The sequence below is a fragment of the Epinephelus moara genome, chromosome 21 (genome assembly GCF_006386435.1).
Source record: "Epinephelus moara isolate mb chromosome 21, YSFRI_EMoa_1.0, whole genome shotgun sequence".
Taxonomy (NCBI): Eukaryota; Metazoa; Chordata; class Actinopteri; order Perciformes; family Serranidae; genus Epinephelus; species Epinephelus moara.
This window is the reverse complement of record NC_065526.1, coordinates 25,152,191-25,169,049: the sequence shown is the minus strand read 5'-3', so window position 1 is coordinate 25,169,049 and position 16,859 is coordinate 25,152,191. Positions and strand designations below refer to the sequence as shown.

General features: G+C 39.6%; 1 protein-coding gene across 1 annotated transcript; it reads left to right on the top strand.

Annotated features, from left to right (window-relative positions):
* The first annotated feature begins 957 nt into the window (after positions 1-957).
* On the top strand, positions 958-16,562 carry sec62 (SEC62 homolog, preprotein translocation factor). Its single transcript, XM_050032426.1, has 8 exons — positions 958-1,036; positions 6,297-6,405; positions 8,515-8,620; positions 9,385-9,622; positions 10,507-10,602; positions 11,859-11,919; positions 12,054-12,173; positions 13,458-16,562. The coding sequence occupies exons 1-8, from the start codon at positions 1,001-1,003 to the stop codon at positions 13,991-13,993; spliced, it is 1,302 nt and encodes a 433-aa protein (XP_049888383.1). The 5' UTR covers positions 958-1,000; the 3' UTR covers positions 13,994-16,562.
* The last annotated feature ends 297 nt before the right edge of the window (positions 16,563-16,859 follow it).

Sequence of the window (16,859 nt, the reverse complement as noted above, 5' to 3'; positions counted from 1 at the left end):
ACAAACGGACTGATGATTGCAAACCGGTAAAATCACTGAATTAAGCAGTTTCAAGTTACAAATCAGTGTTTCTCCGACACTGTTTGGCATGTCAAAGAGGGACCGCTAGCCCAGCACCTGCTAATGTGTGCTCACCTTTTTACCCAGATGTCCTCAGATTCAGATGTTCAGGAGGTTTTTACCATGAGCCAACAAAAATATGATTCCACACAGGAAAACAAATTTACTGTATTATTTTCCACTTCTGCTAATATATCCCCCTACATCCTACACACTGGACCTATAAAATATCAACCCAAGACATGGCAAAATTTTAATCCAATCCAATCACACTGTATGGCAATAATTTGTGAGGAAGTCTGCTGCCTGGACTGCTGCTGCAATCATGTTTTCCCATCTCTTCAGCTGTTTATGCTTCATGAGAGCTCTCTAAATCTGCCTTTTTCTTCAGTGAGAACATTTTTATGGCCCAAATGCTGTCTGTGCTGCTCTGAGAGGTGCAGTAGCAGGGCTTTTTGTGTTATTAATGACAAACACTGAGCCTTGGGAGTTGGATATGCTGTGGCCAGGGTCTCTCACTGTTCTGAGTGTGTCTGAACATGTTTGTCTCTGTGTGTACCTGTGTGTGCTTCTATAAGAGGGCTCTGCTTCCTGCCTTTGCTTCAAATAGCAGAAAACGGTAATGGTCATAGTACAAGTACCTCAAAAAAAGGCTTCAGTACATGAGTAAATGTTCTTAGCTACTTTCAACCACTGCTTATGAATATATTGTAAATAAAATTCAAAGGTAATAATATGGATATATATGCATAATAATACAAATTATGCTACAAAACAGCAACAAAAAGACACTAAGTCCACACTGTTTGTTTAACTGTCTCAGTTATGAATGAAATTATCGTTTGCTTTTTTTAACCGTTAATCACTTGGTCTCGCGATACTACACGCTCCATGCGCGTGCGCAGCCCCGCGCACGTCAGAGTAGCTGAGTTGGAGGATCATGGCGGAGCGCAGGAGGCACAAGAAGCGGATCCAGGTAACACCTCTCAATTCATAGAAATTACTGCCCGTGCAAGCTCAGAGGCAGCGAGTAAAAACCGTGTGCGGGTTTACGACCTGTTGCGGGTTGTTCGCTAACGGCAGCATCCTCGTGGGGAGCCGTTAACCGGCGGCAGATGAAGCTAGATGTTAGCTAACGGTAGCTAGCATTAGCTGGCTAGCGAAAACAAATGTTAGTATTTGTGTTTTAATGACACGTTTCAGAGGTAGTTATTATTTGCATTGCCTGTAGCACTCACGCTGATATACATATATGACTGGTGCTGTTACACTTTGTACTGAGCCGTCTTCACAGTCCACCATCTTTATTCTGATAGAACTGGCTGTAAACGTTTTTCTGGCTAAGCTGCGTCAGCTCTAACCAGACGTGTTTACATAACGTGAGGCAATCTGCGGGAATTTTAATTAATGAGTCAACACATTACATTATAATTTAACTTACTGTGCAGGTTGCAGCAAATTAGTGTGGTAAATGGAGCGCTATAAAGACTAAAGCATTGATGTCTGTTGAAGCAACAGTTTACAGAGTGGCTACAGGTCAGTCAACTTAGACATGACTCCTGAGCATGTTAAAGTAAGTGTCAGGAGTTAGATTTTTTAATTTTAAGCCTTAATTAAACCATGACACATTTATGTTTGTAACACCGAAGCCAGCCACCGGGGAAGAGCACCTCAAGGGGACATGAACAGGCTCCCATTTCAGTTGTCCATTGACGAATATGCATAAAATCTAAATTAGCAAGAACTTTATTTGAAGTCAGTTCAATTATTGTCAGATGATTAATGCTAGATATGAGCTGTGACCCAGATTCATACTTTATACTAGTTCTGATCAGGTTTGGGTTTGTTGTGTGATAAATCTGGCAAGGGGACAAAATAAAGAATACTCAAATATGTCAGTATTTATAGTGGAAAAAACAAGGTAGTGGATAGAAGGAAGGCAGCTCAGCACAGTTGGTAATAATAGTACCAATTAAACTGTACACCGAGCTGCCACAGCATTAAAACCACTGGCAGATGAAGTGAATAACATTGATCATCTCCTTACAATGCAACATTTTGCTGGGAAACCTTGGGCTCTGGCATTCATGTGGATGCCATCTGACACGTTCCACCCCCCAGACCAGAACACTGTTGCAGACGCAGTAACCCCCTCATGGCAACAGCACTCGCTGATGGCAATGGCCCCCCCAGCAGGATAATGCGTCATGCCACACCGCAAAAATTGTTTGGGAATGATCCGAGGAATGTAACAACAAGCTCAAGGCGTCATCCTGGCCTCCAAATTCCCCATATCCCAATCCATTTGATCATCTGTGGGTCATGCTGGTACCACATCTCACAACCCACAGGACTCAATGGATCTGCGGCCAGACACCTCTCAGAGGTCTTGTGTCCATGCCTTGACGGGTTAGAGCCAAGTCCAATCCAAGGAGTCCCCACTGTGGATTGGGGGGTACCTCTTGGATACCGCATGTCCCACATGCTCCTCACACAAATGCTCGATTGGATTGGAACCCGGGGACTTTGGAGGCCAGGTTGACATCTTGAGCTATTTGTCATGTTCTCTTAGGCCACTCCTGAATAGTTTTTGTAGTGTGTCATGGTGCATTGTCCTGCTGGGGAGGCACTGCCATCGGGAAGTGCTGTTGCCATGAGGGGACATACTTAGTTTGCAACTGCAATGATCTTTGGCTGGAAGGAACGTGTCAAGTGGCATCCACATAAATGCCAGGACTCAAGGTTTCCTGCAGAACATTGCATTCTAATGAGATGATCAATTTTAATCACTTCAAACCCCAGTGGTTTTATTGTTTCAGCTATGTTGATTGTATACTAGTTCTAACCATACTAGAAGGGATTATTAAAGTACGTACATACAGCTAGTAAGTAGTGTGATAAATGGGACACAGCAGTAATATCCTACAAAGCAGTGGGATAAACTAAGCTGAGCTGTTTTTACTCCATGTGCTATAATTGTAGATTAATGATAGTGTTGTATTCGCCTAATGCAAGGCATTGGGCTGACACTTGCATATAAAATATAGTTCTCTTGTGCATTTAAGCTCGGCTGCATAACAACACATACTATGAGTGGTCCACAGTTTAAGAGGCCTGTTCGTCACCAGCATCATCAGTCTGCATAACACAGTTACCTGTTTGTTTTTTTAGCTCAGTTTCTCTTGATTACTAAAAAACATTTGATTGTGCTCTAACTTACACCAAATATGGGCTGTATTGGATATGTAGTCAGGGAATGTCACTTGGATAAATATTTAGTTACCCATTTATGAAGTACATCTAGCTGAAACTAATGCTCTCTAATTCAGCAGCCCTGCAATAAATCCTACATTCATGGTGTTTCAGTTTCTGTTAAAGCAGCTTTAGAAATGTTTATATAAATGAAGACTAAACATTAGCCTCTAATGCATTACACATCTCAGTCTAACAGTTTAACAGCACAAAAAAACTACGGCCTCCAAAAGTAACATTTTAACTCTCATGAAGGCAGGATTTGTTACATTATACAGTTGTAGCTAGGTGTACCTAATGTACCACCAACTAGGTGTAGTACTCTTGCCCATCCCAGTTCAGCCACATGACAAACACATGCTGTTTATCTCATTTATAAGCATACCTGAAACCAAAAGAAAGTATCACCAACCTCACCACTCTACATTACACACAGCTTTACTTGTTTGTGCTTTACATCACAGCATTCAAGGATTGACATGAAGCCAAGACGATTATTTCAATGTGCACTTGGTTCACTTCGATAGCTAATGCTGTCTAATTCAACAGACCTGCAATAATTAAATCCTACATCCATGTAGGTTGTAACATTCAGTTCTGAGTGATTTTCTACTGTGATAAAATCGAAGAGGTAGACTAGATTTAAGAAACACTTCTCAGTATAATGCATATGTTTCAACAGCAGCCCCAGAAACTACATCTTACAAAATGATTATAAAGGTAAAATAAAACCTCCCTGAAAAAGCTGCAACTTCATAACCTTCATGTAGGTAGGACTTACTACAGGGCTGTTGCATTAGTTCGAGGTGGGTGTTCCCTAATAAACCACCCATCTAAGTGTAAGTCTCTGCATGTTCAAGTTTAGTTGCATAACAACACATACTGTTATCTCTTTATGTCTTTAAAGAGGCTCCCTAAGATCACCACACTACATTACACAACAGTTATCTCCTTTTACGACATAATTCCTCTGAAGTATTCATGTGCTGTTTACCACTGTGTCTTACAGTATTCAAGTGTTGAAATGAGATGCATTTCTAGCCAAAACTGTTACTTGGATATCGACTTGAAGGACCGGTGCTTTGGACTTGGTGTGCAGTAGTAACACATCCTCACATACTATGGCTGTTAGAGCAGAGCAGCTAATCCTCATGTGATCATGCCAGGTAGATCATATAGACGGTGAAAGGGGGCTTTCCGTTTACTGGTCTCATGTAACTGAGCAGTGTGACTGATACCTGTTTCTTTAAACAAAGGCTTGTTTGATGGCCTAGTCTTCCTCATGTTGCTGGCCAGAGCCAGCTGGACTGGATAAAGCAGTACTGACTCTCATTGTGCTGATGCTCTCATTCCCTGCGTGTTGGCATGTGGTTTAGTGCTGCAGGCGGGCAGACAGTGCAGATGTTGTGAGGAGGGAGGAAGAGTTTGGTCACTCTGTTATTGCTACAGATGAACATTTGCAGTTTATGACACTGGGTGTATAAAGTAGACAAAGTTTACCTGACTCTGGAGGTGGAGACACTGTCTGCATAGTGGAGGCTTTTACTGAGTCACTCAGATTTCAACAGTATTTGAACCACATTTGGTTAGATAGATATGATCACAAAATGAAACTTAAAAGTTTTTTGCTAAATAGATTGTTTTCTGTAGATTGGCCAGAGAGTAAATTTCCACAGCCACAGATGTCAACAACCCTACAGATACATCTGTTTTGTTCTTTTTGTGATGGACAGTAAAATATTCATGATTGATCCTACAAATGTAGTATGGATGTGGTCAGATAAAATTAAACAGCTGTCAATAACTTTTAGACTTTTTATACTGATTGATTCCTGATTTTATTTGGCTGTTTTGGGCATTGCTGGAAATCAATGAGAAGGACTGGGTTTATGGTAATATTAGCTTAAATGTAATGTTACGCTTTTGAAAAACCTACATTTATCAGGCATTTAATTCACTGCAAAACCGACACTTTAATCAAGTTATATTAAATCTCAGTTTTCTAGTTTTGACAAATATTCACATAATTGTATAAATGTAGCAATTTAAAATCAGTTGCTTTAGATTAAATCACCCACAACACCTGCTTTCACATCACAAGAGTTGACCTCAATAAAAGGCACACTTACAAAGTGCACTGCAGTGCAGAAACCCTGATACAGATACTTCTTTTTTAGGGCTACATATGATATGCAAAATAAATACATTGCTATGATTTTGACAGATATTGTGCTTGCAATGTGAGTCACAATTTTACTGAAATATAAAAATTATGATACTGTGATTTTTACTAGGGTCTGTACCAAACAAGCATGTTTCCTCATGTCTAAGAATATGATTTTATTGGTCAGGGCATCTCTGTAGCACAATGCTTTATACATAATGGTATGTTGTGGCACAATTTACCCTTATCGAAAAATTGTGGCTCCTACAGTTTGGACATTGCACTTGGCCATATTGCAATTGCGATAATAATTTGATTAATCGTGTGGCTCTTTTCTTTACTTTAAGCTTGTTGAGCAAGACTTGACTTAATACTCAATTTTTAATATAGCCATAGTTTTTTGTGTTTTTGGTGTTGTGTTGACGTGACCCTGCAGTATAATCCGGTGTGCAGTAACAATAATAATAGTACTGCAGATCAATAGTACCATTATTTTTTGCAGGGTTATAGCATTATGTTGACAGATGTTGTGCATTTCAACAGATGTTGCTACATCATAATAAATAGTCCTAATTTTCTTGATACTGATAAATGTAATGTCAAGCTTTTTTTAATACATGAATATGAGTTTATTATTTTTCCTTACTTGTGTTGACTCATGCTGGATATGTTTGCCCTGTCCTAGATGTAGCCGTAAAATTTGCTATTGGTTCTCTCTCTGTAGTTCAGTGCTAGATTATAGTAGAGCATCACTGCCTGACTGTGATGTTGTTTTTCTGTGTGAATATTTATGTGTGTGTTTGTCTGGCTTGCCCTGCAGGAGGTGAGTGAGCCCACCAAGGAGGAGAAGGCGGTGGCCAAGTACCTCAGATTCAACTGCCCCACCAAGTCTACCAACATGATGGGCCACCGAGTCGACTATTTTATTGGTTAGTGCTCAGCTGTGGGATGTTAGGCAAGAGGCAAAACACACAACACCTTGCCACATGGGGTGGAGTGTGAACCAAGAGATCAAATCCTCCCCTGTGTTTGCTTTCAGACACACAGCCAGTTGCGTTTACTGAACAGAGATTCAGCTGCATTTGATTTTGTCACAGTAAATAAAAACCTTTTGTAGTGTTGGGTCGAACTGTGCCACATTACTGAGGAGTTGCCAAATTCTTAAACAAATGTTTCCACTGCAGTCTCATTTACCGATCCGATCCTCCCACACAGTATGTATAATGGTGGTGTTCTGTGGCATGATGTTGGGAAATGCTGTTTGCTCAGTAGTTGTGGGTAGACTAAGTCGTGACTGCTGAGGCCGCTTATTGCTCTCATCACCATCACATGACCTTACAGTTGCTTACCTTTGCTGTGGACAGCTGTCTACAGTCTGACAGTCCTGACCACGGTCTGCATCTGGACCCAGCCCAGGCCTCATGTTATGAATGCAACACGTTATGAAGTGTCTCTGTTTTAAATTATTTTTCTCTTGATCAATAAATTATTAGTGAGTTTGAATATACAGTGTAGCTGGAGATCATTCACAGTGATCCTGTCCCCAGATGATTGTGGGTTTAATTTCCATATCGTTGACATTGCTGTCATGGCAACGTCAGCTGCTGGAGAGATCTGTGTGTTGCTACTGCCAAGTTCAAGCATTAATGTTACTCCCGAGACTTTGCTATCAGCTCTTAAATCACAGATACAGAGTATGTCTCAGTTTCTCCAGCACACTATTTCTAAAACTAGCCTAGATGTAGTTGTAAGAATATGTCAGAGTCAGATATAGTAACTGTCCGAGCCGTGTCTGCCTCAGTTTTAGTTAATTGCAATGACAAGTAGAGTCAGTTGGTGACAAGTAACACTTTGTCACCACAGAGGTGAAGATGTTATAGTCTAATTTTACAGAGAAAGGAAAAGTTGACCATGAAAACAAAGTATTCAGAGAGGAGTGAGCGGACAAATGTGCATTTATTTTGTTTCTCCCACTAGATTTAAATGTATTTTGGCCATCTTGACTGTCTTGAACTTGAATGTATGTTACTTAAAAGGTGTAATTGGGTTGATGAAATGTTATTTTGTAATCACCAATCATTCCAGAACTTCTAACCTTGAATAAAAATTAGATGCGGACCTTTGAGTAATAAGTGTGAGACTCCCTGTGTAGCCATTATTCAGTTTGTTAGTACCATCACTGTCAGGTGAAGGGATAAGTACACATTCCTAAAGTGGCTGTGAGCAATATTTTTGCAATAAGAATGTAGCAAATTAAACTATAAAAGAGGTGCTAGTCATGAACTCAGTGATTCTGCCGCTCTACTTGGTTTTACGCAGCTTTATAGTGAGTTTCAGCTCATTGTTTGGCTATTTAGCTGCAAAGTTACCATTTTGCGTCACTCTCACTGCTCTCATAGCACCATTTTCAGCCACAGCAGGCTGCCGTTTTTAGTCAAAAACCTCATAAAAAACCACTTTACACTACCTGTTCAACAGGAAACAACATGCAGAGGCAGTGACCAGCTGATGAGCACAGTGGAGTGAGCTGCTTAACAGCCAAATATCCCTCCTGAGGAGTTAGTAGAGACCAGAAACAGAGAGAAAAGATACTGATTATGGTACTTAATTCATCAGGTGGATAGAACCCTAAATGAATGATCATGTCGCTCTGTGACTGCTGGATGTTTAAATAAGCAGCTGTTTGCTCAGTAGTTAGCAGTATCATCGTATAAGGTAATGATGTGTCAACGTTGTGTTCACAGTTTGGTTCTACTGCTCCAAAAGTTGCAAAATCAACTATCATATGTTTTAAAGTTAAAAAGAAGGAAATTTTAAATGTCACTCCAGTTTACATTACATTCTATTTTTAAATGTATTGGAGTCCAATCAATAAGCTGGGTGCACATTAACCTAGTGAATTTTGATTCAACACAGGCTTCTGCACTGATAAAAAGTGTAATAACACAGAATACCAGGATCATGGCTGCATGGCATTTTTGACCCAATATCAATCTCTGTTTTTGTAATGTTGTCCGTCTCTGTGTCCCCACCTTTAGCCTCCAAGGCAGTGGACTGTCTGCTGGACTCCAAGTGGGCCAAGGCTAAGAAGGGAGAGGAGGCGCTGTTTACCACCAGGGAGTCTGTGTTGGATTACTGCAACAGGTTCGCTGCGTAACACACTTTGCGTTATACACTTTGCTACACCTCTGATGTTGTAGATAAAAAAACATTTGTCATATGCAGGATTTCATTCTAAAATAAAGTATCTAAGTTTTTTTATTCATACACTTTCAATATGGTGAATGGTATGTAGGATTATTTATACGATCAATTAATTTTATTGATTGTTTTCTTGATTTATCCAGTAATTTATTGGTCTATGAAATGTTTGAAAACAGTCTGACGCATTTTGCCAAAACCTAAGGTGATGCCTTCATAGTGTTACATATTCAGTTTACAATCATAGAGGATGACAAACCCCAGCAAGTATCGACGTTTGGAAGTGGGAACTAACGAGTTTTTGGTGTTATTGCTCAAAAAGAGACTTCAAAAATGTATTATCAAAACAGATGCTGAGCCCTGCAGGCATGAAACTACAATTTAAATAAATTCCTTTCAGTCTTGCTGAGCAACCAACAGATGGGACATGCAAATGCCAGGCTGAAATATTTGCATTTTGAGATAAAATCCTTCACATGACCTTTGAGTCTGTGCACACTGATGTTGATTTAAACTAAAACATTATTTATAATTATTATTCCCACCCGATGACCCCAAAGACATGTTAGTTATCACTGCTCACTGGTCTGTATAGTTCAGCCTTGCCATAATAGCTTATCATAGGGCTTAAAAGGTTATTCACTGAGTGCTGATCCTTTTCTAGAGCACAAACTTCTTATCCAGTTATCCTCCTCTGTCCTCTGTAGACTCCTAAAGAAGCAGTTCTTCCACCGGGCTCTCAAAGTGATGAAGAAAAAACCTGAGAAAGACACCAAGAAGGAGAAAGAAAAAGAGAAAGAAAAGGAAAAAGAGAAGGAGAAAGAGAAGGAGAAAGAGAAGGAGAAGACCAAGGGTGACAGCGGCAAAGAGGAGGAGAAAAAAGGGAAGAAGGAGAAAGAGAAGAAAAAAGAGTCTGAGGTGGCTGAAATCAAGAAAGAGAAGAGCGTACGTTACCCAACACTGTTTCTTTTAATGTTGACTAAACCCCTGAGATTATTGGGATTATTATTATTATCATTACTATTGTTACCTGCCTTTAAAGGATAGTATTGTCACTGTTGGAGGATTTAGTATACATCAGTATATTTTTATTGTTCTGCTTTGACAGTGGGATCTATCTGAACAGGGTAATCGGTGTTGCACAGGTTACAGCCTCCCCCTCACACTGTTTTCACTTTTGTATGTTTGTTTAATGACCGGTCAGTTGCCTTGACACCGCGGAGCCTGACAGTAAATGGGTGGATATTAACTTTGCTGTGGACAGATCTTTAGAAATCCTGGAAAGAAGCAGCTCAGTGTGTTCATGGTGTCAGGTCTGGGTCAGTAAAAAGGGAAACTATGATCGAGTGGAAAATTAACCAGTTAGGTTTTTATCGGCCAAATGCCAGTTTGAGTTAATAGTCTGACCGGCCAACTATAACCAGCTGAAATGCTGCATTAATTGCAGACCATCTAATAACATCAACACTCGAAGGAAACGTTTGACAGTTTGGGAAAGCCTGTCATTCTCACACCAGTTTTTGTACAGAGTAAATAGAAGACACACAAAGTGTTAGCTTGTGAGCTGGTAGGTGGATTTTGTTTCCTTTCAGACACAGCCAGGCTAGCTGTTACCCCTGTTTCCAGTCTTTGTGCTAAACTAAGCTAACTCGCTGCTGGCTATAGCTTCATATTTACCGTACAGATATGAGAGTGGTACCAATCTTCTCAACCAATTCTCATCAAGAAAGTGAATAAGCATATAGATCACATTGCAAAAAAAATGATTTGTAAGTCAAGGATAGATTTTATATAAAATATTTGTATTTTTAAATTATATGTTTTCATAGGATGACAGTCCTGGAACCCCCAAGAAGAAGAAAGAGGTGAAGAAGAAGTTTAAACTGGAGCCTCATGAAGATCAGCTTTTTCTAGATGGAAATGAAGTGAGTGTGTGTAGAGGATAAATATACTGTGTATGTACGTGTGTGTGTGTGTGTAGTCCAAAAGTCTGCGACCACTAGGCAAGATTGGTTAGGAATGAAACACCTTTTTTTTTTTTTTCATTACAAATGCTAATATCAGCTTAACAATTTGAGTGAAAAGTTGAATATTTGAAAAGTTTAGCCTACATGAGTTTCAGTATGTCTTAGCATTTGGTACGTCCCCCTTTTGCTTTGATGACAGCATGCACTCGAGCTAGCATGGAATCCACAAGTTGGGGCAAAACCTGATGACCTGTGTTATCACAGCATGATTTGAGAATGCTCCAAAGAGCTTCTTGTGTTGCCACAGGGCTTTCTCAGTGTTCAGGTGCCTCCATGTATGTTCAGTGTGGTGTAGGTCAGGTCACTGTGGAGTTAAGTCCTTCTTTGGTCTTCATGGTAAATGGAGTGGACTTGCACTTGTATAGCACCTTTCTTGTCATCTGAACACTCAAAGCATTTTTACCCTACATCTCACATTCATACACAGTTGGTTGAGGCTACCATACAAGGTGCTCATCAGTTAAAGTCATTCATACGCCCAAGTTCACTTCGACATGCGGACTGGAGGAGCTGGGCATCATGGATGACCTGCTCTTCCTCCTGAGCCACAGCCAGTCAAGTAGTCTTCCAAAGCATTTTAGATTTCCACATACTGCCCCTTCAAAAACTTTTAGTCTAGCCATGATTTGACCCTGAAAATGCTCAGAATAACAATTTGACTTCATACTTTGGCTTAGTTCTGATGCCATGTTTCCAATTATCACAGTGCTGCCTGTCAAATAATGATCTGCTGGAAACTTGAGGCACAGATGCATTTATAACCGGTCAACACTGGCTGCAAGTTGAATGAGCCTCAGATGAGGAGGTCAAGTCCACCTGAGTGTCGTCTGAACCCATCTGAACACATGCTTCAATGGAAAGAATACAATGAAATCTGCCCTTTTGTACAGAAGAGTTAAGTTGGTTAGAATTTGGTTGCTCACCTAAAAATGGTGTAGGATCTTAAATATTTTTTCTTCATGTAACATGTCATAACGTGTTTCTGAATGTTTGTGCATGTTTCTGCATCCTCAAAGTTTCTAATTTTTTGAAGGGTTAATGTGAATATGACAGATTTTAATGTGGTCTTAGAGTTTTTTGTGCTTGTGTGTGTATAGAGAAATGTTTGTGATCCTAAAATGCTTCTAATCACAAACTGTGTCTCCTTTCTTCAGGTGTATGTGTGGATTTACGATCCTGTTCATTTCAAGACATTTGCCATGGGACTGATACTCGGTGAGTCAGTGGCTGAAAATCATAAATGGAGTTCTTCTGAACAAGAACTGAATGGAGGGCTACTTGTTACTGATTGCAGCTGATTTTTACTTTTTTGTTCTCACACCATCTGTGCATGTGTGTTTGTCTTTCAGTTATTGCCGTGATAGCAGCCACTCTGTTCCCACTGTGGCCAGCAGAAATGCGTGTAGGAGTTTACTATCTAAGTGTCGCAGCAGGCTGCTTTGTGGCTAGTATATTGCTTCTTGCTGTTGGTAAGTACATGTACTCTAGATTCCTGCACTAAGTTCCTGCATTTAATTAAATGCAAAACAAAATTTGCCCAGTTTTATGCTACACTTACATGAAGTTATACTATTAATCAAAGCAACATTTTAAATATAAATGTCACCCTAGCCATTTGTAATTTGCATAAGGAACAGTTTGAATCCATGCATCAGAAGATGAGCAAATGTGCGTGTGGCTTTCTTAGACATGGGAGATAATGCTTGTCTAATGCAATACTTCCACTGTGTGTACAGCAAAGGTTTCCAGCTTTTTTCTCTTGTGACACCTTTAATATCCATGTGCGATCCCTTGTCACCAGTTGTGTATTTCTACTGGTTGTGACTAGTTCAAACAATTAACTTTATCTTGTTTTATTCAAATAGTTTTTGAATCTTAAAGAAGAAAAATAGTTCACAAGAATAAAAAGCAAATAGTAAGGGTTTGGTATGTTTCAAAATAAGTTAGTTCATACAAAGTCTCCTCCAAACAATCTAAAAGCAGAAGTGTTTATAGCATGTTTAAAAAAAACTGACGTCATTGAAAGACAGGATTAATGTGATTCATCATTCTAATGAGGATTGCAAAGTCTCTAACCCCCATGACCTCAGTAATAACAACTTAATACCTCTGACAGTGTCAATCAGAACTTAACATTACTGCCTTTGTAAAGGTAGGATCAATGGCTGAACTGCTGTATTGGAATGAAATTTTACTGGAGTACCTAATAAAGTGGCCACTGAGTACACAAAGGCAATTGTAAGAGTAAAAAAATGTTGTTTTTTAATTGGTACAATGATGTATATTATTATAAAATAAAAAAACATTTTCATAGGGATGACAAGAATGACATTTTTCATAGCTGTAGGCTTAATTTCATTTTATTAATTGCAATAAAAAGTTGTGAAGAATTATCCTGACTTAAGACAACAGAGCTTTATTTCTACAGTATGTGTCAAAATAAGAGGCATTCAAAGTATGCAAAGAAATGCATCAGAAGGACATTTATAAACACAACCAAAGGACATTAAAATGAATTCAGATAGATTTAAAAAGAAAATAGTTGATAAAACAAAGTACAGTTAAACAAAAATAACAGACAAGATTCAGTGCTGTAATTAGTTGTAAGTTCCCCAAATTTAGTAACAGTGTTGAAGACAAACATTCAGTCACAGGTGAACAGCAGGGGGTTTAACATAGATTTTAATGCCACTAAAGTTAAGATGTGTGTTTGATATATGTAAATTGATCCCACTGGTTACCTCTCTCTTCAGCCCGCTGCATCCTCTTCCTGATCATCTGGCTGGTGACCGGCGGCCGCCACCACTTCTGGTTCCTCCCCAACTTGACGGCCGACGTCGGTTTCATCGACTCGTTCAGGCCGCTCTACACTCACGAGTACAAGGGACCACGAGCCAGCAGCAAGAAGGGCTCGGACAAGACGGACGAGAAGGACAACGGCGGCAACAAGGCTCAAAAGTCAGACAGCGACGAGAAGTCGGACAGCGAGAAAAAGGACGGCGATGACGAGGAGGAGGAAGAAGAGGAGGAGTGCAAAGAGGCCGAGGAGGGTAAAGAAGCAGAGGGGGAGGGAACGGGGGCAGACCGCCAGTCAGACACAGACAGCGACCGCCGGGAGGATGAAGGTTCGCAGCACAGCAACGGAAACGACTTTGAGATGATCACCAGGGAGGAGCTGGAGCAGCACACAGAGGAGGAGGAAGAAGAAGAGGAGGAGGAAGACGAGGAGACGCAAGAGAGGAAAGAAGGGGGCGAGAGTGAGACTAAACCCCAGACTGCTGAAACATAAACTCCTTACAATCCCATCACTTCTTTCTCTCTCTGCCCTTCCCTCCCTTCCTCCTGTGATCCCAGGACCTGCTCGTCCGGCCTCTCTGAGCCTGCTGATGCCGAGGAGAGACTCCATCTCTTGTTGTTGAGATCTTCCACTAAACAGTTCCGATAGACCAGTACCGGGATAGACACAACAATGAAAACGTAAACGGCTACGACAATGGGGAAAAAATTCTAAAAGCAGCCTTATGGTGGATCCTGATTCCTCCCACACAAATGTTATTTATGTTAAAATGAAAACTGCCACCGACATGTTTGCCTGAGGAAGTTGTCAATGTAAAAAATCCATCAGACCAACAACAGACCTGATGGAGGGTTTTCATGTCTTTGTCTGTTTCCTTTCTGTGTTATTTTAACTCAGTATACTTTATTTATGTCCCCTTTTTGGTTACATTTAGATGTTTCGTATGTGCGTTCAAAGCTCGACCTTAGCTACCAGAGAAGAGCTATGTTTCTTTGCCCCTCCAGTTTTCTTCTTCTGTTGTCATCTTTGAGCTCCATGTTGTTGGTACAATCACGTTAGCAAGAAAGCCCCCATTCTGTCACCTTCTTTCGGTGAGGCAGCTACGGCACGCTTCACGTCCTGTTGAATGGCAGTGAGTCTGATAGCTTTCTCAGGCAGCCCTTAAAGCAAACTGACCTGCTTTGAAACCTGAACCAAGCCGGATGGACCAAATCTTGTAGTTTACTCGAAGGAACCTAAACGTCGACCATGTTGTGGCTGGATGGAGTATTACGAAAGCAGAGTAGCACGGCTCCTTGAGGTACTTGCCATTTTCAGTGAGAAAAAAAAAGTTCTGTTTTGTTTTTCTAAATGGCTGATGATCATAGTGCAATCCTCCACACAGTCTGAAGTAGTTCATGTTTATAATGTGGGACTCATCTTTAAGAGTAAATGTGAGCAACTGGGACACAGCTGGCATACTTAAGTTTCTTTTTTAAAAAAAGATTGCAGCATTTGTTGTACAACTAAATCTAGACGATATTACGTTCACTGATTAACTGTCTATTTGCAAACAGAACCAGATATAAAGTAAACTCTAGTGCCAAACACGACTAATAATGATGTTATGCATGCTGATTTAATATGGAGAGTTGAGTGTGAGAGCGAGGGGTACTCTTTTGTTAATTTGTGTCAAACTCCTTCAAAACCTTTCGCGTCTTTGGGAAAAAAAATAAAGATTTAAATAAAAAAAAGCACAGCACAAAGTTGTTAGTGTAGATATACAAAGATTTTTGGTCTCAATGAAACCGCTTAAAGTTGTTCGCACTAGACTCCCACTCAAACCAGTTCTGTCTGGTCTCGCACAAGCCGTCATGTGTGAAAATAGGGGTGCTGGTCCACTGACCCCACTACAGTTTCATTTCCAGTCAAAGCCTAGTAACTGGCGGCCATGGTCCAAGCTGTTCTTCATATTATCTCCTGGCTAGAAATGTCTTAGATGCTCTTTTTAGTCATAGCGAGGATTATATTTAAGTATAAAAAAAAATAGAAATGTATCATTTATATATGGATTCTATTGATATATCAAATATATACATACATTAATTACAGTCTAAGAACTATAAAACTTTTTTTTTTTTTTTTTTTCATTTTTATTTTGTATTAGGAAAGATAATTTTTATTCCACAGACTTTGTAATGTTCATTTTTGTTTTTATACGATCATAAAGAGCGACTCATTATTTAAACTTAACATTTGGGAGAAGAAAACAGCGGGAATTCATTAGATAAATATTTTTCTGTTTTTGTTTTTGTTTTGTTTTTTGTTTTTTTACATTAGCCGTAACATTGAACATGTGATCTGGTTGGTTTGTTGCCACATCACCACTTCTCTCACTAACAAACGGTCAGTCATTAACCCGATGTTATAAAACCAGTGGCTTGTGTAACACTGTTGGTTCCCACTTAGTCTGACGTGGCAAAAACTCTCCTCACAGTGAAACAATATTTTTAATATATTCCACACAGCTTTCTGTACAGTTATTTGTTTTGCCTAAAATTGAACTCACTTAGACTGTATTTAGTAGTTTGTTCTGTCTCCTGTAATCCCGATGAGGTTTGTAGCTCTTTGACTTTCTAACTCACACCTCCACGTTGTTGTTTCTGTTCTAATATATTTGGTTTTTTCTTCCCCAAATGGGCAAAGTGCATCTCTGTGTCCTGAGTTGCCAGTTGCTGTACTCTCAATATTGGCATAACCATTTCACAAAAGAGAAAAAAAATAAATAATTCTCCCAATTGTTCTTGACTGTTGCACAGTATCGGTCTGTTGTATATTGTAGTATTATTACTCTCTATGCTGCTGCTTCTCATCGCACATTTCTGGGGGAAATAAAAAGTGAAACTGTAAAACATTCATGTTTTATCTCTGGTCAAAAACCGTGTCTTTTGATCACCTGGTTGTCCACATTTGGATCAATATCATTCTGAAGACTGTCTCATGCAATATTGGAGAATAATTTAATGAAACTGGATGTCTGGAAATATATCTATCTTATCATTGCAATAAAAATATAGAAGGCACACATGGACTGTCTTATTTTCCTGTAATGTATCTTTTTTCTTGGCATTGTTGTATGGAGAGAAAAAACACAGTGTGCAACAAAACATCTTCCTGTTTTTGTTTACATGGTTTATATATACTATAATCTGAGAGTCTGAGGCTCACAAAGACCATAAACCTTTTGAGCAGTTAGTACTAACCTGCTGCAGGCATTTCATTAATATTAATGAGAGTTGAAAACAGTTAATATTTAATGCAGATTATGTAATTTCTTCAAAACGTTTCATTAGAGGTATTGATAAATATCTCAAAAAAG

What these genes read in the sequence shown, in the direction of transcription:
- sec62 (XM_050032426.1), top strand. Translation starts at nt 1,001, where the DNA reads ATGGCGGAGCGCAGGAGGCACAAGAAGCGGATCCAG. An exon ending in GGCACAAGAAGCGGATCCAG is followed by an intron (nt 1,037 to 6,296) that starts GTAACACCTCTC and finishes CTTGCCCTGCAG; the next exon opens with GAGGTGAGTGAGCCCACCAA. An exon ending in AAATCAAGAAAGAGAAGAGC is followed by an intron (nt 9,623 to 10,506) that starts GTACGTTACCCA and finishes ATGTTTTCATAG; the next exon opens with GATGACAGTCCTGGAACCCC.